Source organism: Trichosurus vulpecula, chromosome 8 (assembly GCF_011100635.1).
Source record: "Trichosurus vulpecula isolate mTriVul1 chromosome 8, mTriVul1.pri, whole genome shotgun sequence".
Lineage (NCBI taxonomy): Eukaryota > Metazoa > Chordata > Mammalia > Diprotodontia > Phalangeridae > Trichosurus > Trichosurus vulpecula.
This window is the reverse complement of record NC_050580.1, coordinates 205,941,050-205,953,520: the sequence shown is the minus strand read 5'-3', so window position 1 is coordinate 205,953,520 and position 12,471 is coordinate 205,941,050. Positions and strand designations below refer to the sequence as shown.

The 12,471-nt window shown below is 38.3% G+C and overlaps 1 protein-coding gene across 1 annotated transcript in view; it reads left to right on the top strand.

Annotated features, from left to right (window-relative positions):
- RGS6 (regulator of G protein signaling 6) overlaps positions 1 to 12,471 on the top strand; it is a 217,021-nt gene that overhangs the window by 70,700 nt on the left and 133,850 nt on the right. The window contains 2 exon segments of the mRNA XM_036735239.1: positions 7,553 to 7,659; positions 7,832 to 7,883. Coding sequence (XP_036591134.1) covers positions 7,553 to 7,659; positions 7,832 to 7,883 — 159 coding nt within the window.

Sequence of the window (12,471 nt, the reverse complement as noted above, 5' to 3'; positions counted from 1 at the left end):
AAGAGAATAGACAGGATTTAGCAAACAATATTCTACAGTAAACAATGTCTTTTTATTTTCATTTGTTTACTATAAAAAGCATTCAATTAAATTCAACCTTAAACTCTCTCCTCCAATAAGATGTCTTCCTCAAATATTAAAATAATACAAAATCATTTGAAAGATACAAGAGAGATAATTTTATTCAACAATTGTCTGATTAGAAATATCAAGCAAGGTAGAAAAAAGGGAGATGAATGTTTACCATAAGTGTTTCCTACTCTCATTGAAGCTGTTCATCAAAGATTCCTAATAGAAGAGAAATTCTCAGAAATTGGTGAGGCTCTCCTGATGCTCCTATTTGTGAATGAAATTGTACTAATCATTTCAAGGAAGGCCTGGAATATTGCAAAGCCTTTTGAATTATATTCACAACCACTAAAAAGAGTTTAGCCTCTTGTTAGAATAGTTATTTACACCAGAAAAACCAAGTGAATGAAACAAGCTGATTGTCTAGACTATGATATATACAGTTGGATTGATGGATAATATATAGAGCTCATTAGCATATCTAGGGTAGACATTACAGATTAACAGTGGTCTAGTTTCACATTTGATTAAGAAAAGGAATGTTCCAGATTGCATTTGGGAAATTGTGAAGTGTTTTTAATGACCTGAAGTTTCTCCCTGAAACAGAATCCCATTTTTTTAAATCACCAATAATCTGGTGATACTATAGGGCTACAAAGCATAGAATATCACAGTTTCCAAAGAATTAAAACTATAGGCCACCCTAAGGGCAGTGGAGGGAGGCTTAGGGTGTTGTGAGTAGGGCATAGCATCTTATTAATGAAAAATTGCACAGGAGAGGTAATGTGAAAATACTCTAAAAGAAATATATGACTGGGTAAGGAGGTAGGCTGGTCATGTATCAAGAATAAGCCTTAACCAGCAGAAAGCCTATGTACTTCTTTGGCATCTACATGGGGTCAAGATCTCCAGAGAAAGGCTCCTGTTATATTTAGTAGGTCCCTGTATAGAATATATGGGAAGACATAGTCAAGAGTCTTACAGGTTGAGAAGGCATGGAAGTATTTTTATCTGCACCACCAGAATCAGTGCCCCATTGATGAGATCACAGATCCATGAGAACATCAGAATAGGGCATTTCTAAAACATATTTCACATCTCCTTGCCTTCTTAAGCATAGTGTACTGAATATGATATAGCCATTTGTTTTTGCCTTAGGGTTATTATGATACACACCAAACACTACTGTACCACAGTACAATAATATCCTTAGAGTGTGAAGGGCTATCTGCCCCTGAATTAAATGGTCCCTAAGTGCTGTTTTTTTTTTACTTCAGATTTTTATACCTCCTCCCTAGGTGTCCGATTTTATGGTACACTTTCATACAGTTATCATTATGACTGCCTCTAAAAGTCTCCCCTATTCTAATCTGATGCTTCCAATGTGGCTATGCTTCAGCACTACAGATAGATAGACAACAACACATCTTAAAATTGTGTGCAAAATAACATATATTGCCAATATAAGTCAGGCCTCTCCTCTGAATGAGAACCTGATGTTATAAAGTCCATTCACTAAAGAGTAGAGTATATATTACTGTTTTCTCTTTGACCTTTATTATTAACATTTTGCTCTTTGCCCCCAAGCAATGTGTTATACCTGTGCATTTGTTTATTTTATAACTTTAGGGTTTCCCAGCTGTATTCCAGGTGGTTGAAGCATCAGGAAGTCAGAGTGGCTAATAAATGAATCATAATCATAAGTAAGATAAGCCTTCTTTATAGCTCTTTTATAGCAGATTAGAAAATTCCATCCAGTTGTCCTATTTCTGCCCCTCAGGATACTAAGATTGTGTGTCTGAAGCTCTCATAGGGTTTATCTTTGTAGGAGGAGAGAAGGAGGTCTACAGATGTAAAGATCTCTTATATAGTGGTAGCTACGTGATACAGTGGATAGATTATTGGGCCAGGGGTCAGAAAGATTTGAGTTCAAATCAGACCTTGACATGTATGGTGTGTTTGTGACTGAGTCATTTAACCACTGCCTGCCCCAGCGTCTTCAGCTGTATAGGGTAGATAATAATAACCCCTACCTCTAAGAGTTATTATGAGGATTAAGTGAGATAATATTTGTAAAGTGTTTAGCACAGTGCCTGGCACTTAATAAATGCTTATTTCCTTCCTTCTCTCCACTGGATGCAGGTCAGCAGAATGCCAATGAGTTAGAGAATTGCCTAATTGCTGAGATGTCCTCGGTCATTTTGTCAATAAGCATTTATTATCTATTATGTACTAATGGGGATATGGGCAGCAGGGATACAAAGTAAGGCAAAAACAGACTCTGCCCTCAAAAAACACAGTTTTAGAACAAAGGTGATGTGAATAAGTAGATACAAGAAAGATTCAGAAGAGTGGGGAGATCATCTGAGAAGGGAAGCCACTAGTAGCTAAGGGGACCCAGAAAGGCTTCCTGCAGAAGTCTTCAAGGAGGTCAAGGAAACTAAAGGCAGAAATACAGAGGGAGAGTGTTCCAGGGATGAAAGATGGCAGTGAAAAGGAGTTGGAAGATGGGATATGGACATGTGGTCTGGTGCTAAATGTTTAACAGCCAAGTCTCCAGGGGAGAAAAGTATTTCTGGCTTACTTTAAAGTCATATATTTGTGTGTGTGTGTATGCGTGTATATATGTATACATGTATGTGTGTATATGTATGTATGTATATATGTGTGTATGTATATATGCATATACATACACACATATACATATATGTGGGTGGGTATGGGTATATATGTGCATGTATGTGTACGTATATGTATATACACATATGTGTGTATGTGTATACGTATGTGTACACATATATATGTGTGTATATATGTCTGTATGTGTGTTTTGCATATACATATATATATATAGAACATAAACATTTTTCATCACTTTCTTAACTTTAGACGATCAATAGGATGATAAATGAAGTCCTGATCTGTAGCATTTGCCAATTTCCAAAGTGTAAATGCTCACAATGAAAATATAACAATCAGCTCTAGAGAGCTATTTGTAGCTGGTTCTAACACATCGTTTGTTCAAGAGAACTAGAAAATAGACCAGTATGTTAGGGAGGGGCCAGGTTATGAAAGTCAGGAGTCTGGAGATAACAGGAAGCCACTGGAATTTATCATAGGGGTCATGATGTAATGCAACGTATACTTTAGGAAAATCATTTTGGCAGTCTACTGGAGGATGGATTTGGAGTAGGGAGAGACTTGAGTTCTTGTTGTTCAGTTGTTTCAGTCATGTCTGACTGTGACCCCATTTGGGGTCTTCTTGGCCAAGATACTGGAGTGGTTTTCCATTTCCTTCCTTCTCCAGGAAGAAAAATGAGGCAAACAGGGTTAAGTGACTTGCCTCTGGTCACACAGCTAGTAAGTGTCTGGGACTGGGTTTGAACTCATAAAGGGAAGGCTTCATGGCTTCAGGCCCAGTGCTTTATCCACTGAGCCACCTAGCTGCCCCAAGACTTGAAGCAGGGAGGTTAAGTGATTTACCAATGGTCACAAAGTTAGTGCTGTCTGTGGCAGCTCTTGAACCTAGATCTTGAGTCTAAGGCCAAATCTCAACCTACTATTTCATGTTCCCTCTCCTGGTTCTCTCTAACTTGCCAGTATTCTGAGCACAGTAGTTTCTTCCACTCAGCAAGGCAGTGATCTAAGCTGAGAACTATATCACATCTTAAGAAGACACATAATTGGATTGTGTGTGGGTACTGTCTTAGAGTTGACTAAAAGAAAACACCTTAGTTTTATGAGCTTTTTTTTAATCTATTCAAAAGACAATTTGAAATTGTCAACCCATAGCCAGATAAGTAAGCAAACTCCTTGATAGTTTTGGCAACAACAAAAGAAGGCTCTTCATTATGAGGGAAATTAAGGAGACAGTAGATGGTTTTTTGTCTTTAATATTTGGTAACAGCTTTTTCAAAAGAGATTAAACCAATGACTTGTGTGACTGAATTTTTAAAAAGACAAATAGGTCAGTATTAAGTAGTAAAGAGAGTTCAGAAAAACTTCATCAACCCAGACTCTGCCAATTCAGAATTTATGATCAAATTCACATACTCTATATGTGGTTTTTATTGGAGAAAAAGCTTGATTATGCATATATATGTAATATATATGTGTGTGCATACACATACATATTTATATATCTATATGTGCATACACATATATAAACATACATATAGATGTATATATAACAGCCATAAATGTAATAGAACATAAATATTTATAATAAATCCATAAATGATATAAATGTGATATAACAGAAATTTAAATAAGTAAATATATTCTACATAAATATAGAGCAAATGCTTGTATATGTATGAATGTTGATTTATATGTGTATAGATACCCTTATTGTATAGGGGAGAAAACTTCAGACTGAGAGCTCAAAATATCGAGGTTAGAGTTTTGGTGCTCACTGACTCACTATGTGAATTTAACAGTCCCTTCGCCTCTTCAGTTTCCTCACCTGTAAAATTAAGGGATTGTGTTAGGTAATTTCTTGATCTCTGCAGTCCCTTCTAACTCCTTCTTTGATCACTGGGCTATGATTCTGTCATCCTAAGTTGAAACAAGTTGTTTTTTCAAACTGACAAGTCAAGAAATTAAAGGTTCCTTGAACATGTTTTCCATTTCTCGGCTTAGCATTTAATTTTTGAATGTTAAGAGGTTGTTATGCAACATTAATATATAATGTAGACTTACTGGAAATTAATTTTTCATTAGTTTTCTTCATTTTACCTTTCAATACCCATTCACATCTGATTTTATACATAATAAAAATTGCTTACAAATTGTCACTCTGGATTGTCATGACAGCTCTGGGAAGTAGGTAGGGTAATTATTTATCCCTTTTTTGCACACAAGGAAACTGGAACTAAATAAAGTTAAGTCTAATTTTGAGGAATCAATGGCAGACCCAGAAGGCTGGGGCATTGTACTCATTTTCTTTCCAATAAGAGGTCTCTCTACCCTGTACTCAAGCATATGGCTAAGGCTACGTTCAATCCTAGGAAGTCTAGTCTCTAATGAAAGGGCTCTTGTTTCTTACAATCTATGACTCATTAAACCCCCACCCTGTTGCCTTAGAGACAAATTATTTAAAGACCAGGTTTTAGATCATGTCTAGGGCCTCCTCAAAAGAGGGGTGTAAAAAGAGATAGTCAATCAGGTATGGGACAGGTATTTATTTCCTACACACAAAAGACTCATAACACACATTTACAGAACAACTTAGAACAGAATTCAGTGACAACTTAAAATTACTATTATATACTCTCGGTTGCTGATACTTAAACCTCGTAGGGATATAGAGTAGTTTGCAAGACTGCTGATTAGCTATTTTGCATTTCACCTGAGCTCTGCACTGTCCAAACAACAACGAGCTCACATCTTCTGATAAAATAAACCAGGCTTGGGCCAGTCCTCTTGGAGGTGATCTCCTCCAAGAGTACTAGAGTGATTGATGAAGATTCCTCTTCTTTCTGTTAGTTGACCAACAGGACCCAGGATTTCTGTACCTCTCAAACTCACAAGGTTATCTCCAAACCTGCACATGTCCACCTCAAGAATAATGTTCAATCATCTGTTCAGGAAAAGAAACAAAAATTAGGAAAGGCAACCAGAGGCCTAGGTGTGTTAGGTCTTTGTTTCTACTTTAGGAGTGCCAGTGGTATAAGGGAAAAGAGAGTAGCCCATACCCACAACCTCCTCACAGTGAGTCTGGAGACAGAGAGAACTATGTGCTACACAGGAAAATCAGAGCAAAGCAAGTGAAGCAGAAACTTTCTCCTTTTAAAAATTCCAATGAGTCATCAGCTTCTCTTGTCCAGTAGATAATGAGGGGATTTCTTCATTATTTCAAAGCACCCTTGTTCTTCAGTGCTGAGTCATCACATGGCCAGTAGTAGCCAGGGAATCTACCATCTCTAACATGCCCTAATACTGAGTTATCATGCACTTTATTTGGCTTCAGGACTCAGGTTAAAGCAAAGATGGGCTTGGGGATGAGAAACTGAGACTCAAGAAGCTAGTACAAACAAGAACTTTATAATTATATGGTGCAGCAAGCAGGTAAAAGGACACACACACACACATTATGTGGCAATATAGTCAGACAGAGGTTTGTTCCCATGGATATAAGAAATTCATTCAGAAGGAGGGGCAGGGAGTCATGTAAGAGAAAGTACATCCATAAAGTTGGGGCTCAGGTGGGAAAGTTTTATACCCCCAAAATGGACTTGGTTGAGAATAAGTATTTGGTGCTAGATATGGGAGGGGATATTCCTAATCAGACACAGATGTAATAGAAATTGTCGGGACCACTTATTATACCAAATTTGGGTGAGGCTTGGATAGGGGGAGTTTCTTTATTTCAACCAGAAAATGGGAGAAATTTTGAGTTGGCTATCTCAGGCAGCAGAAGGGGAATAGCTTACAGGCCAGGAGTCTTAACCAATCAGAAGCTGTGAGCATTAAGTGGTTGTCACAAGATTAACATAGGTCAGAACAGTGGAAAAATACAACTTTGTCTTTGCTCATCTGCTTTATGATTATAGGATTCCAATATGGAGTCACTTAGGCTAACTATAACGTCAAACAGTATAAGAATTGCAGTGATTAATCACACCATGCTTCTGGAGTCCCTAGAAGTTCCAGGGTGCACACATTCTGAGGCGGTCCCCATAGGTCAATTAAGCCTTCTGTACATAAGTGATTGGCCTAAGGAAGCAGGTACTGAAACCCAGGTCTTCTGGTTCACAATCCAGCAGTCTTTCGACTGGATACTTTCTGTTTTAAAGTAGCAAAGCTGAATGTCTGAAAGTATCCCGTTATGACTTTGAACTATCATAATAGTCTCTCTATGCTTTCCTTCCTCCAGACTCTGAGGTAGGAATTTCTATTTTATATCCATAGGATAGAGGTGATTTAAATTTCATTTCTACTGCTGTTTTGGGGGAGCTATAGGAGGGGTATGCAGCATAAGACTCAAAGGAACCCTGGTATCACTGTTAAAGATGGTGCCCTCACCGCTCCCGATGGGAGCCAGCTAGAAGCTTTTGTGCCCTCCTCTTGATTTAGTCTGAAACCTTATTATATAAATGTTGATTCCTGGCTTCATAATTATAAGAGAAGTTTGGAATACTAAAAAGGGGAGTTTGGAAAGGAATTTGGAGATACCAATTAGGAGGCAAGAGGGTGGTGAGGGCATCGGGGGGAGCAGCAGATCTATATTCCTGGGAAACCAAACCTTAGAGACCAGAGAGGCAACAGTAAACTTGAAGCTTTTCTTTGCTGTCAAGATCCTTCTCCCTAATACTTTCCTTCTCCATATAACTTCTATCCCTTTTGAAGTTATAAACATAGCTATTAAGTTATTATAGCATCGCCCCTCCCCCCGTGCTTACCTTACACAGTTTAGATTTGAGTGGCAGGTGCTGAGTCTAATAGCTTTCTAATTATTTCTCTCTTGTACCCTGATCTGCAGGTGAAGCAATACACTTGGGAAGCCTTGTAGCTGCTCAGGGTTACATCTTTCCCATATCAGACCACGTCCTTACCCTGAAGGATGATGGCACCTTTTATCGATTCCAGGTAAGTCAGCTCTCTTCCTTTCTCCCAAGCACCTTTTTTTGTCAATTTTCACCTCATCTGATCAGAATGGAACAACTTTGGAAAGGGGAAGGTAGAACACAGTTCAGGGCCTTGGGGGAAACGGGAATGATACCAGGGGGCTCCTGTTTCCTAACCCTCTGTTGTTTTGCAGGCTCCATACTTCTGGCCCTCCAACTGCTGGGAACCTGAAAACACTGACTATGGTGAGAACTGAAGCAACCTCCAGTTCTTACAGGTTACTGCTGGGAGCTTGAAAGATAAATGCTTAGCGTCTGAGCAACTGTAGAGTAATTTGTCTGTGTCCTGGGGGGTTTCCCATGTTTGGCTTTTTTTCATTTAGTTGACATTTAATAAGCCCTCAACTCTTGGGAACTCTTCATAATGGAAGGAGGCACACAGCACACAGAAAACGAGGAAGTCCCAGGAGAGGAGTAGGAGAGAAGTTCTTATAAGGGCCACTCAATACATGGGATCCCAGAGCCTTTCACTGATGCCATGTGGCTGATGAAGGCCGGACCAAGACGATAATGACCAGCTTCCGCATGCAACTTCATAGGCTTATGGAAAAGCATAACAAGAATCCTTGGAGGAACTTAGAGAGAGATAGGAGTAGAATTCACCCTGACTCAGGGGAATAAGTTATTTGATTTGGCACAATTAGATCATATCTGAGCAAGGAGATCCTTTAAGGCTCATCTGATTTCATATCCTTAATGGAAGAGAATGGATATACACTAGCTTAGGCAGCAGTGACAGCTGACACTTCATTACCATTACCTTTAGTAATAAGGTACTTTAATGCTTCGGAGAAATATGAGATCATCAGTCTGGCTACTCCTTCCACCAATTCAGGTAATGAACCCGCTCCACCAGGGGTTCTTAACCTGAGGTACATGGACCCCTAAGCAATCTGTGGATAAATTTCAGAGGTCCCATGAATTTTTTTAAAAATATTTTGAAAATTATATTTTAATATGATCAAATTTCCTTTGCAATTCTATATATTTTATTTTATTCATTTTAAGACATTATCATGAAAAGGAGTTCATAGACTTCCACTTATTATAGCACCCCATGCTTATCTTATACAGTTTATACTGTCAAAGGGATCTATGGTACAAAAAGGAGGGAGGGGGGACAACAAGGGAAAGGGCTAAACATTTATTAAGCACCTAACTATGTTTCCGGCACTGTGCTAAGTGCTTTACAAATATTACCCCCATTTAATCCTCACTACACCCCTGTCGGGTAGATGCTGTTATTAACATCCCCATTTTACCGTTGAAGAGACTGAGGCAGACAGGTTAAGTGACATTTCCCAGGGTCACACAGCTAGTAAGGGTCTGAGGTCAAATTTAAACTCAGGTCTTTCCTGATTCCTAACCCCATGCTCTATTCACTGTACCCTCTAGCTGCCTCAGGGGAAGGAAGGAAGGAACAAGGAAAGAAAGAAGGAAGAACAGACTCTTGCTTTGTAATAAATTACCTTAATCAGTTGTGGCTAAAAAAAAGTCATCATTAGTAGTTGGTCTTCTGTTGACAATCCTCTTCAAACTTAATTAAGCTGGTCCTCTAAGGCCAGACACAGAACCTATCACTGGACCTATATTCAAAGCCTTTCTTTCCAGCTTGGTAGAACCTATCAGAACATGAAGTAGGACTTAAGTAAATGCTTCTATGGCAGCCCAGATAATTCCTCTCCTGAGGTAGTGGGGCAATCAAATCCCATTTCTTTCAAGACAGTTCAGAAAATTATTGTCTGTTAGGGGGAGAGGATTCCAGCTGCAGGTCGAATGATGTGGGTCTGCAGCTGAATTAATATTTGGCAGATGCTGACTGATTCATTTGATTGGTTGACCAACGGGCAGTCAATCTACTACTCAACCTTATAACTTATGCAGTAGATAAATTTGAAGGAAGGGGAAATTATTAAATGGTAGCAGTGGAAGGAATAGAATAACAATAGTTTATAGCCTAATAAAGTTCAGATTATTAGACTTCCAAATAGCTGTGGACAGCACGAGTGTATAAGGGGAAAGGCTCTTCAGCTGTCTACATGTGTTATTGCTCACTTCACTGAAAACCCACTCCTTAAATGCTATAATCAATGGTTCTGCATGATGCTTCTGGCCAGGAAGAGGAGTTATGTTTGGCTCATAATAAATTAGAAGCTTCTGGAGCTGCTGAAATATGGCCCATCAAAGCCCAGTTCTAGAGAAAATTACTTTGTCTCTGTTTTTTCATGTCATTGTCATGAATGTGACTTGTTATGAATGTGAGAGAGACTGTTTTCAAGGGCCATGGACACAAGAGGGTCAAGGTTAAGGTTTAGTCTCTTACAAACAGAAAGCACCAATATGTGTGTATGTATGTATGTATATGTGTATGTATGTATGTATGTATATGTAAATTTGGAAAGTCTGGGCTCCAAGTTTAAATATGTGTATGTGTGTGTGTTTTCTGCTTGTAAGAGACTAAACTTTAACTTTATTTGTCTATCTATCTATTCTATCTATCTGTCTATCTATCTATCTGTCTATCTATCTATATCATGTGTTTTTCCTTTTTCAAGACATTTTCTAGCATTCATAGTTTAAATATGTATCACATTCACTGATAGCAACACTATGAATATTGTGCCACTGTTCGAGATCAAATTATCATTTTGAATTGTTTTGCCTCAACACTTTCATTCCCATTTCACAGATAAAGTCACTAAGGATCAAAAATAGCAAAGTACTCATTTCATCCACAAAGAAGAACTAGTAATCATTCAACCAATAAGTATTTTGAACCTCTATCCTATAAAATGAAGGAGTTGGACTAATTGGCTAAGGTCTCTTCCAGCTCTCAAACTGATTCTATGAATATGCAAGCCACTGTAGGGAATTCAGAAGAAGTCAAAGATATGGTCTTTCTTCCTAAGATAAGAAATGCACAAGAAACAATTAGAGAATATTTTAAAACAGCCTACAACCAAGTATTAATTGTTGTGGTACAGATTATAAGGTACAGCTTGAGGCAAAAGAGAAATCGTTGCAGATCAGAATGATGAAATTGGCTTGCTTACTGCTGCCTATATGTGAAATCCAGTGTCCATGTCCATGCTTTTTGCCCAGGCTATAACCTGTGCATGGAATGTTCTTTTTTTCTGGCTTCCCACCTCCTGGAATCCCTAGCTCCCTTCCAAACTTACCTCAAGTACCACATCCTACATGACTACCCATTTGGGTTATTAACCCACCAAAATTACTTTATGTTTACTTGTATGTAAAATCTATCTACTGATGTATTTCACATGGTACATATGTAGTTCTATTCATATGTATTTGTGTGTATACATATACATATAGTAAAATATATCTACTGACGGAGGCAGAATAATATTATGAAAAGGTCATTAGATTTGGAGTGAGAGGACTTGGATTCAAATTCCTATCTCTGTCAGTTACTACCTATGTGATCTTGCCTCAACTTCTCTGGATCTCACAGGTTTACACAGGGGAAAAATTCCACAAATACAGCCTACCTGCCTTATTCTAACCAGCAGACTTCCTCATCTGGGACCTTAGTCACAAGAGATATGGGGTAAAAGGCTGTGGATGATTCAGTGCAATATATCACCACTACTAGAAGGATAACAAACATATCTTCCTGACAGTGAAATGAGTAGCATCAGCCCTATATACGAAGAAGTAGATATTTATTTATAACCTAGAGAATCTCATTTGACCACATCTTAGGAGTTATTGGTTCATCTTCTCAACATGCCTCCTCACAGTCTGGAGAAGTGGTATAAGCCAGAGAGGTCAAACTCAAGATCTGCAAAACTCCCTAATGAAACCTGAATCCAACTAAAATGCAACTGGGAAATGTTTAACAAATGAGTAAAAATATAGTATAACATAGATAATGTTAATTTATGGTTTTCTAAGTCAATATGTAGCCTGCAGGTAACTGTTTCTATTTGAGTTTGACACTGTTACAAGCTATTGGGCTCTCTCTCTCTCTCTCTCTCTCTCTCTCTCTCTCTCTCACACACACACACACACACACACACACACACACACACACACACACACACATCCTGGGTTTTCCAAACAATGCTGGTCAAAACCAAGCAGTGGTAGTAGCAGGAATTCTGAACATATCCACTTTCTTGCCTCTTCCTGCTCTCAGATCTGAGTGATATTTTGTTCCACTTTAAGTTCTAAACTGTCTCCCTCCCTCCATCCCCATCCCACACTAGAGAAGGCCATAATTTCACACACACACATACACATACATGTGTAAAACTATACTATGCATACTTATATTTATTAATTCTTTCTCTGGAGGTGGACAGCATCTTCCTTTGTAGGTTTTTTGTAGTTGATTTGAGTATTTCTAATTCTCAAAATAACTAGTCACTCATAGTTATTCTTCAAATAACATGGCTGTTACTATATACAACGTTCTCTTTGTTCTGCTCATTTCATTCCTCACCATTTCATGTGTCCTTCCCTGTTTTTTTAACCAACCTGCTCATTATTTTTTACAGCACTGTAGTATTCCATCACAATCATATGCCCCAACTTATTTAGCCATTCCCCGATTAACAGATATCCTCTCAATTTCCAGTTCTTTGACATCACAAAGAGAGCTCCTATAAATATCTTAGAATATATAGGTTCTTTTCCTTTTTCGCCTGATCACCTTGGGAAACTGGCTTAATACTGGTATTGCTGGGTCAAAGGGTACATATAGTTTTGTAACTCTTTGGGCATAATTCCAGATTGTTCTCTATCCCTA